Here is a 20,385-nt window from a genome sequence, read left to right on the forward strand (position 1 = left end):
TCTTACTTTTTATTATTTGAATCGTTTATTTAACTATAAAATGAAATATGAAATTTATATTAAGAATTGCAGCTTGGTTTTAACTATAGAATGAAATATGAAATTTATATTAAGAATTGCAGCTTGGTTTTAACTACAGAATTGAATATTGAATTTATCTATAGAATTGCAGCTTGGTTTTAACTACAGAATTGCAGCTTGGTTTTAACTACAGAATTGCAGCTTGGTTTTAACTACGGAATTGAATATTGAATTTATCTATAGAATTGCAGCTTGGTTTTAACTACAGAATTGAATATTGAATTTATCTATAGAATTGCAGCTTGGTTTTAACTACAGAATTGAATATTGAATTTATCTATAGAATTGCAGCTTGGTTTTAACTACAGAATTGAATATTGAATTTATCTATAGAATTGCAGCTCGGTTGTATTTAATAATTGCAGCTTGGTTTTATCCACATAATTGAATATTGGGCAGCTTGGTTTTATCCATATAATTTAATATTGGACTTATCTATAGAATTGCAGCAGGCCCGTACACAGCCGCCAAAACTCGGGGGCGCTCAAATTCTTTTTGGGGATGCCAATTCTTTTAGTCATTTTTATATCCCCACCTATGAAATTAGTAAATTGGGGATGCTTAAGTTCTCATTTGGGGGCGCTGAGCATCCCCTGGCGCCCCCCCCCCCCATGTACGGGCCTGAATTGCAGCTTGGTTTTATTTACAGAATTGAAGCTTGGTTTTATCTACAGAATTTCATATTGGACTTATCTATAGAATTACAGCTTGGTTTTATCCATATAATTGAATATTGGACTTATCTATAGAATTGCAGCTTGGTTTTATTTACAGAATTGCAGCTTGGTTTTATTTACAGAATTGAAGCTTGGTTTTATCTACAGAATTTCATATTGGACTTATCTATAGAATTACAGCTTGGTTTTATCCATATAATTGAATATTGGACTTATCTATAGAATTGCAGCTTGGTTTTATTTACAGAATTGCAGCTTGGTTTTATTTACAGAATTGCAGCTTGGTTTTATTTACAGAATTGCAGCTTGGTTTTATTTACAGAATTGCAGCTTGGTTTTATTTACAGAATTGCAGCTTAGTTTTATTAACAAAATTGACTATTGGACTTATCTATAGAATTGAATATTTGATTTATCTATAGAAATATAAAACTAAATCTACAATTCATCTATAGAAATATAGAACTAAATCTACAATTCATCTATAGAAATATATAAATACAGAATTCATCTATAGAAATATATAAATACATAATTCATCTATAGAAATATATAAATACAGAATTCATCTATAGAAATATATAAATACAGAATTCATCTATAGAAATAAATAAAGAATTCCCCTATAGAAATAAATAAAGAATTCCCCTATAGAAATAAATAAAGAATTCCCCTATAGAAATAAATAAAGAATTCCCCTATAGAAATAAATAAAGAATTCCCCTATAGAAATAAATAAAGAATTCCCCTATAGAAATAAATAAAGAATTCCCCTATAGAAATAAATAAAGAATTCCCCTATAGAAATAAATAAAGAATTCCCCTATAGAAATAAATAAAGAATTCCCCTATAGAAATAAATAAAGAATTCCCCTATAGAAATAAATAAAGAATTCCCCTATAGAAATAAATAAAGAATTCCCATATAGAAATAAATAAAGAATTAATCTATAGAATTATAATCTACAATTCATCTATAAAATTAAATATAGAATTCATCTATAGAAATAAATAGAGAATTCATCTATAGAAATAAATAGAGAATTCATCTATAGAAATAAATCTACAATTCATCTATAGAAATAAATCTACAATTCATCTATAGAAATAAATCTACAATTCATCTATAGAAATAAATCTACAATTCATCTATAGAAATAAATCTACAATTCATCTATAGAAATAAATCTACAATTCATCTATAGAAATAAATCTACAATTCATCTATAGAAATAAATAAAGAATCCCCCTATAGAAATAAATAAAGAATTCCCCTATAAAAATAAATATAGAAATCATCTATAGAAATAAATAAAGAATTCATCCATAAAATTAAATCTACAATTCATCTATAGAAATAAATAAAGAATTCATCTATAGAATTATAATCTACAATTCATCTATAAAAATAAATATAGAATTTATCCATAGAAATAAATCTAAAATGAAATCTCAATCGTATCTAAAGAAATGAATTATCGGATTTATTTTCGCCCAGATTATCCTATAATGTGTTTTAAGCTTTTCAAGGTTACAAACGAGCGTGGCAGCTGGACCCAGCTGGTCTACTTGAATAATTCCCGTATTCTTAATTCAAAACGACGGTTCGAAAAGAAACAAATGAGGGGGGGGGGGGGGGTGAAAATGTGTTCTTCAATTACTAAAAATCCCCAAAATATTTAATGACTCGTTTACCCCGGTGGGCGCGTTCGTGGTTATTTGCGGGAGGGAACGAAAGTGGGTCAAGACGCACGAGTGGCGGAAGGGGGGAGGGGGGAATATAACATTGAAAAGTAGAAAATACAAACGACTCCTTTTTCCGGCAACTTCTTTTTGTAAGAGACACACTTTCTAGGTGTATTTAACGCTGGATAAAAAATAGACCAATACATCTTTCAAAAAAGCCTACCTTAAAAACGTAGCGTAGAAACTTGGTAACGAAATTTTTAGGGTCAGCCTGTGGTAGAAAATTGATATTACCAGAAGCTCATAATAACCTCCTTTCGGAGGGGAGTGTCGAACTCATTATTAATTAATAATAAAGTATATTATTATTTCAATGCCATGTTGTATCTTTCTCTTAGTAAGAAACCATGCCAATTTAATTTTTAATTTATGGCAATGACTAAAGAAATTACTTCACGATATTAACGGAAAATCAATAATATAAAAAGTAAATGATAACCTCCTTTCGGAGGGAAGTGTCGAACTCAATATTTTCGTCCATGTTAATTAATAATAAAGTATATTATTATTTAAATGCTATTTTGTTTCTTTATTTTAGTACAGCCCAGTTCACACTATACATTTAATTGGACCACTTAATGGTATCCAACTAATTGTAAGCAAGAAAATTGTATAGTGTGAACAGAAAAAGTGGGAGTTATTGTTACAATTTTTCTGTTCACACTATACAATTTTCTTGCTTACAATTAGTTGGATGCCATTAAGTGGTCCAATTAAATGTATAGTGTGAACTGGGCTTAAGAAACCATGGAAATTTAACTTCTAATTTATGGCAATGACACATGGCAAGAAATTAAACACCAACTATATTAAAATTTATGCAAATATTTTTAATAAAAATAATTTTAAAAGTCACATTTGGAAAAATATTACTTTTAAAATTATTTAAATAAAAATGATTGCACAATTTTTTATATATTTGGTGTTTTTTTTATAATGAGCGTGCAATTAGGAATCGGTAGCTTAAGAAATTACTACACAAAAATGAACGAAAAATCAATAATATCAAAAGTAAATAGAGAGATAAAATCTCATACTCATACCGAAAACTCAAAGAACCAATAGAAAGTCTTTTAAAAATGTGCTCTTATAGCCAGGGGGCACAGGGGTCACGTACCCGCCCGAAACGTATGGTTGTATCTGCAATTGTTTTTTGAAAAATGTTCCACCTCCCCCCCCCCCCCCCGAAACAAAATCCTGACTACGTGAAATAAGTAATTGTTCAATTGTTAATTAAAATATTATTTATTATGACTGCAGATAGAAATAACTGCGTAAAGAGATATAGAATGCAAAATAGTAGACACTTAAAAGTTCGTTTTCGCCTCGAAAACAAGCGAATTACTTTATACCGCGGCGGAGTATACTTTTTAGTAAAATCTCTGTAAACATTTCTGGGGAGTAGATGTGAAATCTAAAAAAAAATAGTTTGCTCCACCAATTGAAGAGTTTGTACCCCAGCTAAATTTAATATTAGCAGACTCCTTAATTTTAAATATTTTAAGGGTCCGAAAGCTAGCCTATGTAAATAAATAATAATAAATTTTAGCCATGAAGTATCTCGACTTTTCATTATAAAAGTTTGCTTCATTTTTAATTAGCAGACTGTGTAGCGGACGACAGTGTATTTTTTAGCCTAGAAATTGCTAGCCTTGATTAGCGCTGAGAAAACGGAAAACGCGCTCAGAAGCAATTAAGTATCAATTGAAAAACGGCTTTGATTGACACAAATCCATCAATTGTTGAAATTAAACCGGCGATGAGCCATCTCGTTAGCGTACACGTAGTAAAGGCTACGAAGGGGGTACAGTCAGCGTGGAACGGATACTAGGCATCTCGCACGCTGGGAAACGGAATTAGGCATTGAGGTTTTTGGAGTAAATATTAATTCAGTAAATTAGTACGTTAATTTTATTTAAGTTATTCCGGTTTAATTATAACCAGTACTGAATATAATTGACAATATCCCCTTGTTTATGAAACCCTATCCATTTCCAATATACATGTGTTAAGCCTAATCAAAAATGCACCCCGAAGGGGGAAGAAGTCTTATTTCAAATTCATTGAACCCCTTAGTAAATAAATATATAGGCCTTTCGCGTAAATTATAAATAAAAAATGGCAACAGAATGTCAGCTTTCTTTCACGGCGTATACGGAACGCTAGTGAAAATTTAATGAAATATAACGATGTTTTGTTTATAATACAAAAAGGTATTAATTAACGCGTATTTACAATTTTTTTCTTTTTTTAACGTTTGCATTTTTCAATATTCGCTAAATATATTTACAACACTTGAAATAAACAGGAACAATTAAAAAACAACGGAAGATTTTGGGTCTATAAATATAACTCGCGAAGTAACGCTACTTTTTTTGTTAAAATATACAAACATGAAAAAATGGGTTTTTTAAACCCTATCACAGGCTTAATAAACAACCGACTTTGTGAATAATAAAAATATTTACACGACAAAACTAATATTGACCATCTGAATATTTTTTACCGAATAACGCGTAAAGGCAAAAAAAAGTCTTTTTTTTTAGTCTCTTCAAGGAGCAGTTTGAGCTCTGGTCCTGGCGTGGAAGCCGCGGGTTCCGTCAGGACCGAACGGGAGTCGAATGACGCCCTCAGGAACTAAAGTACGAGATTGAGTATGACTATTGAGCGAAGAGCTGGAGTCCCTAGCGGCCAACTGCATCCTCCTTTGAACCCAGGGACTGGCGGCGGTCTCGCTTTCGCTGAGGCTAAGATGCGGTCTGAATGGCCTGGAGTTAGAAGAGTGTCTTCTAAGAGCGGCCGGGCTGTGGGTGTTGTTGTTGTTGGCGCGGTTGACGCAGGACGGACCGGTGTTGCGTCGTTCGGCGAAGTACTCTCCGATAGACATCGACCTGGGAGAGCCGGAGTAGCAGGAACTGATGGAGGAACCGCTAGAGCGTCTCCTGATTTCGGGAGAGTACTGGTCGCTTTCGGAGCAGCTGCTGGCCGGGTTGGTGGTGTCGCCGCCGTTGCGCGCCGAGTTCTGCAAAGCGCTGATCTTCTTGTTCTTGCGCTTCTTGATGGCCGCCGTCCTGACGGACTCCCTTTTGGCTTGCTCGATGGAAGAGAGTTGTTTGGGCTGGGAGTGAGGCACGTTGGAGAGACTTTCGCGACGATGGCCGTTGTTATTTACGTTGCTCACGACGTTGATCGGGGCGGATTGAACGGGTTTGTTATTGTTGAGTGGAAAGCTGTCGGCGTTCTTGTCGGCCAAATGGAAGGCCTTGATCCCCTTCAAGTCTTTTCGCTTGTTGAGATCCTTCATGGCTTTGGCGGCGAATTCGTGTTTTTCGAATTCGACGACGGCGTAGATCGATTCGGCCACTTCGGGGTGTTTGACTAAGAATTTCTTGAGTTCCTTCATGTCCGAAGACGGGGCGCCGCCGCCCGGCCGCAAGATGCGGATGAGGGCCACTTCGCCGTATTTGGAAACCATCTCGCCCACGTTCTCCATGGTGGGCTTCTCGAAAGGCAAATCGGTGAGCAGCAAAGTGCGGGAGGGTACGGTCTCGTCGTGGTTGGGCAAAGGCTCGACGCGACGGACCTTGGTGTTCTGCTCGTTCACCTCCAACTTGGAGGAGCGCTTCAAACTGTAGGCGACGACCTTCCAGTTTTTGGTGAAGGTTTTGACTTTTCGGAAAGTCGCGATCAATTTAAGACTGACGTACCCTTCCTTGTTACGACGGACGTGTTTCAGCAGGAAAGGGTCCTTCAAGATATTCTCGTTCGAGAAGTAAAACTCCACTTGGTTGATGATCTTGGCGACCAGTTCCTTATCGGGCAGGTCGAAGGTTTCGTCCTGATCACCGGCCGAAAATTCGATGCCGGAATCTTTATCGTGGTCGCACTCCTCGACCATCTTCTTGACCGGCGAAATGGGAGAGTCCGATTCGGAGTTTTCGCCGTCCCCTTCGTGACTTCCGTGATTGGAGCCGGTCTCGTCCGAATCCTCCAAATTCATTTTGCCCTTGTCCGAAGGTTTCATCGAGGAAATATCCGAAGAGACGAAGCTCTCGGTGATGGTGGTGTAATCAGCCTCCGTGTTGGCCGACAGCAATAAATCGCTCTGAGGATGCATTTTCTTCGAATAACAACGTTCGCTGGTTGGCGGGAAAACGGGTCGAGAGTTTTTCGAAAAGTTCTCCGCGACGAAATCGAAGTCCCCTCGACACTTTCGGGAATCTTTTTTGCCAGCGAAACAGCGAGACTGAAATCGTCCGTTGATAATGAACGATTAGAAGAACTTAAATGCGAAACGGATTTGAAACAAACAATAATAATAAATCCGTGGAACGAGAACTCTGATAGAACGCGCGCCTTCGAGCTCGGAAAAACAACGAAGATATTCCGAAAACTCTAGGTTTTTCTACTACCACTTCTTTTAAGACCGTTGCTTAATAACACTCGGAACGCGCCTCCTCGCGCTTTTATAGAAAACTCGCGGCGAGCGCGAACAGCGCCTGCGCCACTCGGAGGGCCGCGATTGGACGGCCGCTGCTGTCGTCATGGAGAACACGCGGTTCCAGCGCGAGGGATGCCACGTTGTACGCGATGATGAAATATCGGCAGAGCCGGCTCGCGGGGGGCCCAGCGCCGACGGGAGGGGGGGACGTCGTCGACGATTCCTACCCGGAATATATTTTATATTTTCCAGAAACGATATTTTCCAGAGAAAGGGGGAATCAAAGCGGGGGTTTCCAAGGAAAGCCAACAATTTCGGGCGACCAGCGGATGCGTTCCAACCCACCTTCGCTTAATTGACAAGGAACAATATTACCATTTATCTGGCAAATTAGACATATTTGGCGTTGATGATAGTAAATCATGGGGTGAAAATACAAATATTTCGTAGAGATTAACGGAAACGGATTAGGGATCAGGATTAAATCGAAAGCTCTTTATTACACCTGCGTTATTTCCCTGCGCTGCTGATACAGACAGATAAGTCCTTGAAGAAAACTCAGATAATTTTTTTTACAACGTTGGTTTAGGGGTTACTTTCTAACCAAAAATAATAGATAGTATGTGTGTCACCTTCGGCACGTAAAATGTGTCCTAGATTTAGGGTGGATGTTTTCACACGTGTTGTGCAACTGTTAGTGAAAGAGAATATGACTACATGATGCACGACTTCACAATCCCAAGTTCATTATCAAATGTACAATTAATTCGTTTCGTTTTCAGAACCACATGGGCTATTTTCCACGATTCCTATTTAAACTAATTTCAATAATGCCGAAGCAAAGATATTAAATTAAATTTATTAAATTCCAAACGCAAAAATAATATTATTGTCCACAATTTTACCGCTACTTTGAAAACCAAGCAGTTTGGAAAATTTATAATACCGTAATTTCAATATAACTGCAGCAAAGATTAAATTTAATTTAATAATTTATAAACGCAAAGAAAACATTATTTTCCACCATCTTAACCCTTCTTTGTTCTTTCAATAGCAAAAAAATAATTAAAATTAATTTAATTAGTTAATTCCAAAGGCATAAATATTTTTCCCAGTGGTTTTTGCACACAGGTAAGATACGTGATAAAATACAGGTAGGATACGTGATAAAATACAGGTACAACCAAAATATAAACATAAATGAATCATAATCATGTGAAGAGGATAAATTCGCGTTAAGGTACTTTCCACGTCATTATGTTTTCTGGAATAATAGTTAAGCTCTTCGGGTGACTCATCGTCTAAACTTCCACGCGGTCAAAAGCGCGTGGCTGTGACACAGTCATCGAGTTTTCGGAGAAATCGGCCAGCGTTACCTAGAATTGCGTCAGCGTTTTTTACCCCCGCTTCGCCCCCCGTCCAATACGAATACAGGTATATAGCGAGATACGAGATATTCAAGGCAGAGGAACTTACACTTGTCCGCGTAAAAGTAGATTAGGAAATACGCGTTTCTGAGATGGTGGCGCCATCTATAAATAGTTTTCAACAACTCCATTTTCATTACGGGCAACTTTGTAGAACGGCGAAAGCCCGCGAAGAAGGTGTGGTCTGTAGTTTAATTTAGCTAGTACCTATTCCAGCTCACACTTTGCAGGGTATGGAAAATAACGTTATCCTTCGGGTAAGGGTTAGAAAATGGCTACATATAGCATCTCCCTGGAAAAATTCAATGTCTTCGAAAAAGTTTCGGCGGGGATAAACAAGTTAACCTTAAGAATTATTGGGTATTTCGATAAAATGTCTAGGTCATATTGCGGGTTTCTGTAAAACTGGCGGAATAAAGATAAAAAACATTCTCTAATACTGGTAAATATTTACTAAAATTCTTCGATCTATTATTAGTAAAAGCGTGAACTGTTAAAGCAATGAAATCGACCTTTTTCAGTGAAAAATCATTTAAAATAAAATTTTAACCAATTTTTTGGCACCGAAAAGGTCCACTTTTATTTGGGTGGCGTGTGGTCCAAGTGGCCCTCTGTGTCACATAACGGTACGTCTCTGCATTAGAGTATGCTACGAAGAAAAGCTAATTCCGAATTTCTGATCCGGCCAATATTTGATCTATTTACGCCTGTACAAGTGCTCCAACGGCAAGGTCATAGCGTTTTACAAATAAGCCGACCCTAGCATCTCTAAGGGTACTAATCATTTATCTCGTAAATCTATGGCGGCTACTGACGAACTAAATACCATTATTATTTTGTAGAAATTAGTTAGTTTATTTGAAAAAGAACTAGGGATGCACCGATATGGGTACAGCTATTAGTGGCCGATATATCAGCGGTAATATCGGTCGATATTAACCAAGTTATCTATCATAACAGTAGTGTATATGATAAAATCATTGTAAAGGACGGTTCAGTACACTGTCATCAAATTTAATCCAATTTTTCATGAAAAACGTTCGCACTAACATATCCGAATGTTTCTTTTCATTTTACGTTATACATATTTTCTGTCACAAATCGAATATCGTTGTTTATTATTAGTTTACACTCGTAACCCCGTGTCTACAAAAAAGGTATGATCTAGCCTGGCGTACGTGGCGCGGCCAATCAAATAAAATATTATAATTAGTTAGTTAGTCTATAATTTTCTTATTTTTAAATGATTTTCTGAAAATATATCGGTTACCGATGTATCGGTGCATCCCTAAAAAGAACGGGTCGACGTACCTGTCTTTAGCTGTGCTAATCGCGGTTTCAACCCACCCTCAATATCAGGAGCAGTTTTCGATAGCAATAAAATAAAATTGATGGCTTTGGCCATATCTTTAAAAAATATAGAAAGGCAAGTGGGAGATTCTGGACTAGATAAAGACATTTCTAACTGGATACAAAAAATCAAAGCAAACGTTCATTTTCCCCTGGTAAAGGTATTCTCTGTAAAATTATCTGAAAAAAATTTAAGCACCATTTTTCTATGCTTCGAGTAGCGCTTCCAACCAATTCTCAGATCTCAAATGCGCTATCTGAACCGATAAATAATTACGATAAATCTGATATCAAATTATCCGCATTTACGTTCGGATATTATCAGATCTGTTGATATGGGCTAAAATGGAAAACCAGATAGTTTAAAGCCGAAAGTAATCTGAATTAATTGTAAACCGAGCGGAATTAATTGTAAACTAATCTGAATTAATTGTCAACTAATCTGAATTAATTGTCAACTAATCTGAATTCATTGTAAACTAATCTGAATTCATTGTAAACCAATCTGAATTCATTTAATCTGAATTAATTGTAAACTAATCTGAATTCATTGTAAACCAATCTGAATTCATCTAATCTGAATTCATTGTAAACTAATCTGAATTCATTGTAAATCAATCTGAATTCATTGTAAACTAATCTGAACTCATCTAATCTGAATTCATTGTAAACTAATCTGAACTCATCTAATCTGAATTCATTGTAAACTAATCTGAATTCATTGTAAACTAATCTGGGGATAATGAATTCGATATAATTTTAGATCAGATTGCTGAGGGGGGGGGTATAACGTATAAACTTAATATCATTAACTAATTATCTTCAGATATATGAAAATTTAGACGCGAATAACCTGAACGTTTCTTTAATTTACCAATTTAAACAACCATACCCTGAGTAAAAGAGAACTTTCGTTAAGGGTAAATACAATGGAGTTCCATATGGGTCAAAGTTCTTGGCCCCGTGCGTCGCTTGCAAATTTTTCGATGGGGAAATGATTGGTACATCGAAAGAATATAGGGGGGAGGGGGGAGCTTAATAGTTTTAATATTGAATCCATCATCGCTTTATGTTTTTGCCATTTTTAGGGAGACATTGCCAATCACTCATAGAAATCAAAGATATATAAAGATAATATAAACTGTAATTCGATTATTTAACCCAAATAAACAGCCATTTACAATCAGTTTCGAAGGCTTTATAAATTTTCAATTAATTTTTTTTAATTAAAAGTGTAATTTATGTAATTTAGAGTGTAAAGAGGTTTACAAAGATGACGTCATGGTGTACCCTATATAGCGTGATTAATAATTTGATTAAATGAATATTTTGTTGATTTAGTTAATTTAAAGGTGCAGACGTTTTTTTTAGCAAACTATATTTCAGACAAATCAGACGTGTTTTTAAAATAATTTAGCAGAATATAATTCAGACAAATCAGACGCGTTTTTAAAGTAATTTAGGAGACTATAATTCAGACAAATCAGACGCGTTTTCATATATTTAGTAGACGACAATTCAGACGTGTTTTTAAAATAATTTAGCAGAATATAATTCAGACAAATCAGACGCGTTTTTAAAGTAATTTAGGAGACTATAATTCAGACAAATCAGACGCGTTTTTATATATTTAGTAGACGATAATTCAGACGCGTTTTTAAAATAATTTTTCAATCTATAATTCAGACCAAATCAGACGCATTATTTAAATAATTTAACGGACTATAATTCAGAGGAATACGACGCGTTTTACAAATAATTTTTCAGACTATAATTCAGACCAAATCAGACGCATTATTCAAATAATTTAACGGGCTATAATTCAGAGGAATACGACGCATTTTATAAATAATTTTTCAGACTATAATTCAGACCAAATCAGACGCATTATTCAAATAATTTAACGGACTATAATTCAGAGGAATACGACGCATTTTATAAATAATTTTTCAGACTATAATTCAGACCAAATCAGACGCATTATTCAAATAATTTAACGGACTATAATTCAGAGGAATACGACGCGTTTTACAAATAATTTAGGAGACTCTAATTCAGACGAATATGACGCGTTTTTAAATAATTTAGCAGACGATAATTCAGACTCCATTATTTAATAATTAATACTCTTGAATAAAATATTCTACACAAAATGCAAAGAATAGAATAATAATAAAAATAATGAATTTGTGACCAACTACTACATGGAAAATTGTTTAATTAAAATCTTAAAATGGGAAACTTTAAAATCGTTACAACTCATTATTTTTCAATTTATCGATTTAAATCATGGACCAATGTAACAAATCTTTTAGAATTAACCTATGCCTAGCTGGTTATGATTATTATTATAGTAATAAACTTAAAAATAGCAAAATGTATACCATCATAATTTACGAAATTACATTAAATTTTTAACTGATTTTTTCCACGAGCCCCGTTTATTTCTGAATGGGTAACTACTCTAGTTTAAAATTAATCATAATATCATTTGTAACAATGCAGCTTAACAGAAACTAGCGAACTGAGGTTTAGTTTAGTGACGTTAAAAACCAATCATAGCCCGTGTTAGCAGACGATGAACTGACATAGAATATGCTCCATTTAACAAACTATTCCTCGAATCACAAGTTACTTTCACGCTCAATTAAGTTTTTCAGTTTACAGAACCTGTTGGATTTAGGTTTGCTAAGCAACCAATTTTCTACTTTTAAAGTACAATTCGTCTGATTAGAAGCCAAAAATCCAGTAAACTGAAAAGATTATTTACTCAAAACATAAGGCCTGTTCACACGAGTCAACATTTTGAACCAACTTCGTTGGTAAAGAAAGTTTCCTACTCAAGTTGCTAAGATTTCGCAGTTAAAATTACCAGTAACTCTCCTAGTAATGTCAATTGGCATTATAAAGGTAATAAATTGTAATATTCGCGACCGAAAACTACCGCAACGCCCCCTTTGGTTCGCCGTTGAAACCTAGATAGGTATAGCGCCTAAAGCCGACGCTAATAGTTTTTCCTCATCGACGTTATTCGTAAATTTGACTTTATAAATAATGATACAATTTTTCCATCGTTTGCTTACATTTTGATAAGTTTATTTAAGAAAAAGCGTTCTTATAACTTTTTAATTTGTCTGTAGCAGACGCTATCATAGGAGAAGCTAGCGCCGTTACGCCACCTGGACTAGCTGGTTTTGGTCGCGAATTATCATTTAGTTTTCTGCGATTGACCGATTTCAAAATTACGTTTTTGCACGCGACAATACCTTTACATTATGAGGTATAGCGGGCTTATTTATTTGCTTTTATACCCTAACATGGCGGCGTATTTTCACTCGCAAAATAAATTTTAAAATCCACCATTAAAAAGCGTGTATATGAAAACTACTAGAGTAGATTTAAATATTTGGCTCTAAGCCTTGGCCATTTTGCAAAACTTGCCCAACAAAACTGTTTTCGTGGTCAACACATTCACGCCTAACAATTCGGTTTGGGCAACAATGATTTTCATAAATGTTGGCACTTGTGAATAGGTCTTTACACGGAGTGTCCTTGGTGTTACCATCAGGAACACGATCCGCCACATCCACGTGAGTTTTGCGCCTTTCCGGCAACACCATCACGGGAAAGTCGTTTTTGGGCTCGACACGAGGGTCTTAAGGAATATTTAATTAATCTTAGCCGCGTGATCTAATGGGTACCTCGGTACCCCTCCGAGAACACCACCCATTTTTTTTTGGTTTTTGCCTGTTACCGTTTTTTGACTTTCCATATTACGTCGCATCCCCGGCGATAACAAGACGACCCGGATCGCGACATCAATTAAGCAACGTATCGGTAACAAATGGACGGTTTTAATTCTTTATCGATTTTTACATGATAATAGAATATCAAAAATAAGAGTAACGCCGTCGGTTCGATGAAGTAATATTTCCTATATCTCTCTCTCCCAGAGCGATCCACGAATTGGAACAGACACCAAAAGGGTTGATGAACCTGAAAAGAGGGAACGGAGGAACGATACGGGCGCGTGAATACGCGTAGAAAATCGAGCATTACAACGCACTTCATTTGACCTTTTTTTTTCAGCATGTCGGGAATTCACGTGGAAAAAGTTCGATTCCATCGTATTTTAATCACTTTACGAACGCCGATATGGAACTAAAGCGAAAAAGTTTCCGTAGAGGTTGGGCCAGTGCCCTGGTATTTTAGGCCTTGAGAGAGACGAAAATTTCCAATTCTACACCATCATTCTACGAACTCGCGTACTGTTAAACAACGTAACAAGCAACTCTACTGTAAATTTAGAGAATTTAAGCAACTTTAAGCAACGTACTGTTTTCGAGAGTTACTTCGGTTAGTTAAATTACCGTAATTTTATTTTAGGTTTATCTTTGGGGATTTTTGGCGGGGTATTTAACCTGTTATATGAGTCATACGAACTGGTTAGAAAGAGCTAGACTTACTTCAGGGGACGCGTTTTCTCTGTCTGCTAAGGCTAAATGCGGCGTGCGTCAAAGCCATCGTCCGCGGCGGGTCAACGTTCGTGAGCCCACCTACTACCATCTCGTTTTTGGGTTTCCAAACATATCCTTCCGTCTCTTTTTAACAGCTAAATAACTACGCACATGTCTTAACAACCGGCGTTTCGTGAGCGTTGTCCGACAACCGTAGCAACCCGCGTGGTTGACAACCGTACCCAACTCTGGTAAGGAGACGTCGCTTAATCCACGCGAAGCTCGACCGGTACGAGTCCGATGTATCCTACGAAAAGGCAACCGCCGAATTGAAAGATTCTATCTATACCCTATCTTAGACGGCCGATGTCCGACCGTAACGTTACAAAATACACCGACAATTACGACACTGGAAAAAAACTAACTTTCGAATCCGTCCGGCTCCTGACTCTCAAGTTCGTCGTTCGGAGACACGAACGAGTATGTAGCTACAAGCTTTTATGCGTCGGACAAGACTTGTCGAGATTGACCCGTTATGGTTCCGCCGAGAGGGGTAAAACCAATTGGGAACGAGCCATTTAAACATCTCTGAAAAAACAATTGATAAGAAAGCGACTGATCAACAAGAATTGGGAAATGTATACAGCCGTCCCCCCCCCCATCCCCCCTTTAAATACAATTACTGAAATCTTCGACAACCGTTACGAGAATACAAGTCTGGCCCCTGAGGGTTCGTAAACTCCTGTGGGTTCGCCAACCTTCTATAAGTATCAAAACCCCCGACCAGTAAAAACGTTGCTTTAAGGTGCCTTTCACCCCGGCGCTCGTGTTCTCTACCGTTTCTCCGAGATGGAAAAAAAATTTGTTGATCAGCGAAGAGTACAAATAAGCGAAGTTGGGAACTTCACATTGCAGGCCTCGTGAGCCACCACTTGGCGACGTATGGTAATCGCGGCCTCTTCACTTTAATCGCGCCCCATCCGTTTTTAGAACGGCAAATCCCCCCTTATTTCGATATTTCCATCAATTTCGGAGGATAATAAACTTTTAATTCTTTCTTCCTGTTTTGTTTTGGATACTCGAGCGTCATTGCGCTACTTCCCCCATTGTGTGGAAACTTTATACCGCACTCGATTTTATTATTTTGCCATTTGCCAATGGCTATCCATTAGCTTTAACTGGAAAAGGTCGCGAATATGCCATCTTTGTTTTCTTCAAATTGCGTTATTAATGTTTCAAACCTTTTAATGAGAGAAATCTGTAGTAGTCCCGTATCAGGCTTCTTAAAGTCGTTTTTCTAAGCCTAGGCTTTAAAAAGTCGATAATCCCATTAATCGGTCGATCTCAAAATTCATTTTGCGCGTGAAAACACGTCGCCATGTAAAAGTGGGTAAATAAGACTGCTGGACCTCTTAATGTAAAGGTCATTTCGAAATTGGTCCTTTCGAAATAAAGATTGAAAAAGTGGTCGGCCAAATTAGGATAAATTTTCTGCGGCGGAAACGTCCGCCATTATCGATGCGAAGAAAGCGCTGCCAGCCTGCCAGCAAAACGTTTCATCAATCCCATTTTATTTAAAAAAAATTGTGATCGGCCAAAGTCATGTAACTCAAGTGATAAAAATTCCTATTTTAGTTCTGAGTTTACTGACAGGTCAAGCAAAATGTTGGCTGTCCTTCTGGTTTTTATTATTTTATAATAATAATAATAATAATAATAATAATAATCAGCTAGGCTAATACCCAAGGCACCACCTTAGGCCTAAGTCATCGAGCGACTATTGAAGCCATTAAATCAGGTGGCCGGGTTACCCCCACTATTCAGTGACTACGAAAATAAATTAAAATAGGAGGCTGACTACTTATGTCCAACCCTGGTTGTGCAAAGATAATTTTGAACGAGCAGACAGCTTTCATATATTCAATTTAAAACTCGGTCGGTAGGCGGCGATAATTATGACCAAAATTTAAACTATACGTACGAAGCCTATAGCTGATATTAAATCGCTTCAATAAATGTTCGGTTCTTCAATTTCGCAATTTCTGATTAATGATCTATAACTAATTAATCGATAAGCCGTTGAAATTAAAGTTAAGCTGCCGATTTTAATCGCGCTCGTCATGTAGGACGCGAAAATGAGTCGCTTGAACTAGACCTAATTGGCCGTGCGAGCAAGGACTAATAGTTAGCCTCCAAATCTTTTTTGTTTTTCGTCCTGACGAGATAACTAAGTTAACGCTAGATTTCTTCAAAAAGGTTGGAATTGATATAACTTTGAATGCTGTAATTCTGTAGCTTAATTTTTGTAAGAAAACTCAAAAATATTTATGCGTATATTAGCACCTCTTAAAATAGTTTTTGTTCAAAATGGATGAATACGTGCAATACTACTTTTTCTTGAAAATTTAAAAATAGATTTCTTTGTCGCTTCGTTAAGATCCACTTCTTTGCATGGTTTTTTCAAATTAAACAATAAACTTCTAAATCATTAGGCTAAAATCAAAGTTTACTTTTCACTTCTGCGCATTGTTTTTTCAAATTAAACAATAAACTTCTAAATTGTTTTTCGAAGATCAAAGTGTAGTATCTTTTCACTTCTGCGCATTGTTTTTTCTTCAAATTAAACAATAAACTTCTAAATTGTTTTTCTAAGATCAAAGTGTAGTATCTTTTCACTTCTGCGCATTGTTTTTTCAAATTAAACAATAAACTTCTAAATTGTTTTTCTAAGATCAAAGTGTAGTATCTTTTCACTTCTGCGCATTGTTTTTTCTTCAAATTAAACAATAAACTTCTAAATTGTTTTTCTAAGATCAAAGGGTAGTATTTTTCCGAATCAAGAAAATAGATAACATAGTAATTGACGGCTTTTAAAATTCATTTTGCGCGTGAAAATACCTCTACATGTTATGGTCAAAAAAGCACGCAAAGAAGGCTGTGTGCCCAAGACATGTACCTGTAGTGTCGCGCGCTAAAACGTCATTTAAAAATCCGTCAATTGTTTTTCAAATTTAATAATACATTTGTTCATCGTTTGTCTAAGAACAAATTGTAGTTTCAGCTTTTAAATATATATCGCCACTTAAACCATTAAAATTGGATCTATATATATAGTACATACTAGTTGCATCGTAATTAACCAGTAGGTCAAACATAGGGGGCGTGTTTGTACTCTTACTTAACGTGTCAAAAGGTCACGCCTATTTTTAAATGGCGTTTCCTTTTTTTTGGGGGGGGGGGGGGGACTGTTAATTAGAAAGGGGGACGATCCGAACATTCTAATTGGGAAAATTAGTTCAAAAAGGCAATGATCGTTTCCCTATTTCGAGATATTGATGTCCGTCGGATGCCGATGTTTTTATGCAACATTGCGAACGGTTACGTCAATGGCAGTCTTTTGACTATAGCGGAACCGCTTCCGAACCGGTTAGGGATCGTCATTAATATTCAGTTAAAACGGATGGAAGCGAAAATATGGGCCAAACTATATCGAAACGTCATTGAAAGACGTACGGCACCCTCTCCCCCCCCCCCTCTTCGCCTGTGGATCCCCCCCAAACCGGGGGTCTAAAAATAAATATGAAAAAAGTGGTAGAAATAAGCCCATGTTTTCACTGTTTAATTTTGAAAGTGTTTTTTGTTGGAAATAGAGAGCAAAAAACGGAAAGCGTTGTTGGGAATTAATTTGGGGAAAAGGAGCACTGTCGGGGTCGATAACCGTCGAAGTTGGCCCACACCTCCGCCTTAAAACGCGTTCCGTTGTTGGCCTGTGACTCAGCCTTTGCAGTGACGCATTACCGTCATCGCGATTGCCTTGCCGCCTGATTGTGAATCAACCGGCGGCCGTCTCGGACATTGAGACAAAAGCACGTGTACTAATAGGCCTACCTACTCGCTTACCGCCCACATGACGCTAGCCTAAGTTGATAAGGTACGAAAACAAAGTGTCTCGTGAAACCACCTTGTAAATATTTCGTATTTGGAAGCAACAAGATTAGCGCGAAAGTTTTGCGTCAATTGATATTTATTAACTGCTTAATCTGGGATGACGGATTATCTCGTTTCAACGAAGAGTGATGGGACGTCATACCAGTCGAAAATTTATAAAATAAAATAAAAAAATTTAGGAACCTAAAAAACTTTTCGAAAATAAAAATATTGTGAAAACAAAAATATTTAACGAAAATAAAATATTGTGAAACCAAAATATTAACGAAAATAAAAAATTGTGAAACCAAATATTTAAGAAAATAAAAAATGTGAACACCAAAATAATTTTTATAAAATAAAAATTTTTAACAAAATATTTTAAAGAAAATATATTATGCGAAAATTAAAATGTAAATATATTTATGGGAAAATAAAATGTAAATATATTTATGGGAAAATTAAAATGTATATATATTTATGCGAAAATTAAAATGTATATATATTTACGGGAATATATGTTTATGTGAAAATAAAAAAATGATTAAGAATTAAAAATATTTCGGGAAGACTAAAAATTAAATATATATCGGGAAGACTAAAAATTAAAAATATTTCGGGAAGATTAAAAATTAAATATTTCGGGAAGATTAAAAATGAAATATATATAGATGTGAAAATTAAAAATTAAATATATATAGATGTGAAAATTAAAAATTAAATATATATAGATGTGAAAATTAAAAATTAAATATATATAGATGTGAAAATTAAAAATTAAATATATATCGATGCGAAAATTAAAAATTAAATATATATAGATGAGAAAATTAAAAATTAAATATATAAATATTGTAAATTAAATATATTTATACAAAAATTGTAAATTAAATATATTTATGCAAAAATTAAAAATTAAATATCTTGGGAAATTTAAAAATTTAATATATTGGGAAATTTAAAAATAAAATATATTTATTCGAAAATTAAAAATTTATTTTTTTTCGGTAAAATTACGTACTTTGGGGAAATAAATATTTGTGTGCATATTAAAAATTTTGCATTTTGGGAAAAATATTTGTGTGCATATTAAAAATTTTGCATTTTGGGGAAAATATTTTTGTGTATATTAAAAATTATGTACTTTCACTACTTTGGGAAAAAAATATTTTTGTAAGTTTTTGCAAGTTGACGATGCGACGCACATGAAGACAACTAACCAAAACACAATTAAAGTTACAAACTCAATTAAACCTATAACCCTACTACAATCCAACCACGTTATTTGTCGTCGTGTAACCCTCGATACTAAATCCGTGCTCGTTCTCCGTACGTGTTTTATTTTTTACAGGCTTAAGGGGGAAGAATACAGTAAAAGCCTCTTTTTCGTTCAAGCTGAACGTTTATTTTTAACTATTACATAATTGAATTATATTTTTCTTGTTAGGCTGAACCTTCCTCTAGTGCTTAAAATAATTTGGATAATTCTAATTTTAATAGTTAACGAGATATAAGGTCCTAACTAAAGGGTAGTTTGGGCGCTTGCCCAACTGTTTAGCTCCGGGGGTCCGAATTAAAACATAATAACTTAATTACTTTTAAATTTAAAATTATCAAAATTATTTTAGTCACTAAACCAGAGGCTGTTTTACACTAAAATATTAATTTTTTAAGTAAAAATACTAAATTAAAAGAGTTCAGCTTGAAATAGCGCGAAAATAGGCAATGGCCACTGTAGTCTTCCCCCTTAAGCTCTCTTTATATGGAGCTATTTATAGACATTCTTTTAACATCGAAATTCCAATATAACTTTTCTTACCCACTGATTAAAATCCCCCAGCCTATATCAACACCTTTTTATTTTGAATATTTCAAGGACTTTACTTACACCAATCATATATTCAGGTGAGCAGATAATACGAGGGCAGTCTCCTGATTCCCCGGAGAAAAACCACGCCCATTCGCCTTTCCTCGAGTAATCATTCTCCCGGGAAGGGGGGAGGGGAAACACTTCGGTACAATCACCGGCTCTATTTACGTGTGGGCGGAGAATATCGTCCGGGCATCATGGAAACAGAGGATATAGTTACGCCTTCATATTCTCTGTTGACCTGAATCTATTCTTGCTCATATCTATATTTTTATTTTTATCTCTAACGGTGCAATGTTTTAATTGAGTCAAGACACTATAATTAAAACCGGGACGTTATCAAATTAATACGTAAATGATAACTGAGCTTCCTCATCAAATGAAACGTGAGAACAACCTCACATGAAAA

General features: G+C 35.6%; 1 protein-coding gene across 1 annotated transcript; it reads right to left on the reverse strand.

Moving 5' to 3' along the window:
• Positions 1–4,636: 4,636 nt before the first annotated feature.
• Positions 4,637–6,936, reverse strand: Achl (La ribonucleoprotein translational regulator Achilles). The gene has a single exon (XM_090177833.1). It carries the CDS (start codon positions 6,619–6,621, stop codon positions 5,056–5,058), a length of 1,566 nt encoding a protein of 521 aa, XP_090033959.1. The 5' UTR covers positions 6,622–6,936; the 3' UTR covers positions 4,637–5,055.
• Between the last annotated feature and the right edge of the window lie 13,449 nt (positions 6,937–20,385).

This window comes from Leiobunum rupestre, chromosome 6 (assembly GCF_980474605.1).
Source record: "Leiobunum rupestre chromosome 6, qqLeiRupe1.1.hap1, whole genome shotgun sequence".
Classification (NCBI taxonomy): Eukaryota; Metazoa; Arthropoda; class Arachnida; order Opiliones; family Sclerosomatidae; genus Leiobunum; species Leiobunum rupestre.

Bases quoted from the DNA above. Each gene is read 5' to 3' on its own strand.
- Achl (XM_090177833.1), bottom strand. From the start codon at position 6,621: ATGCATCCTCAGAGCGATTTATTGCTGTCGGCCAACACGGAGGCTGAT.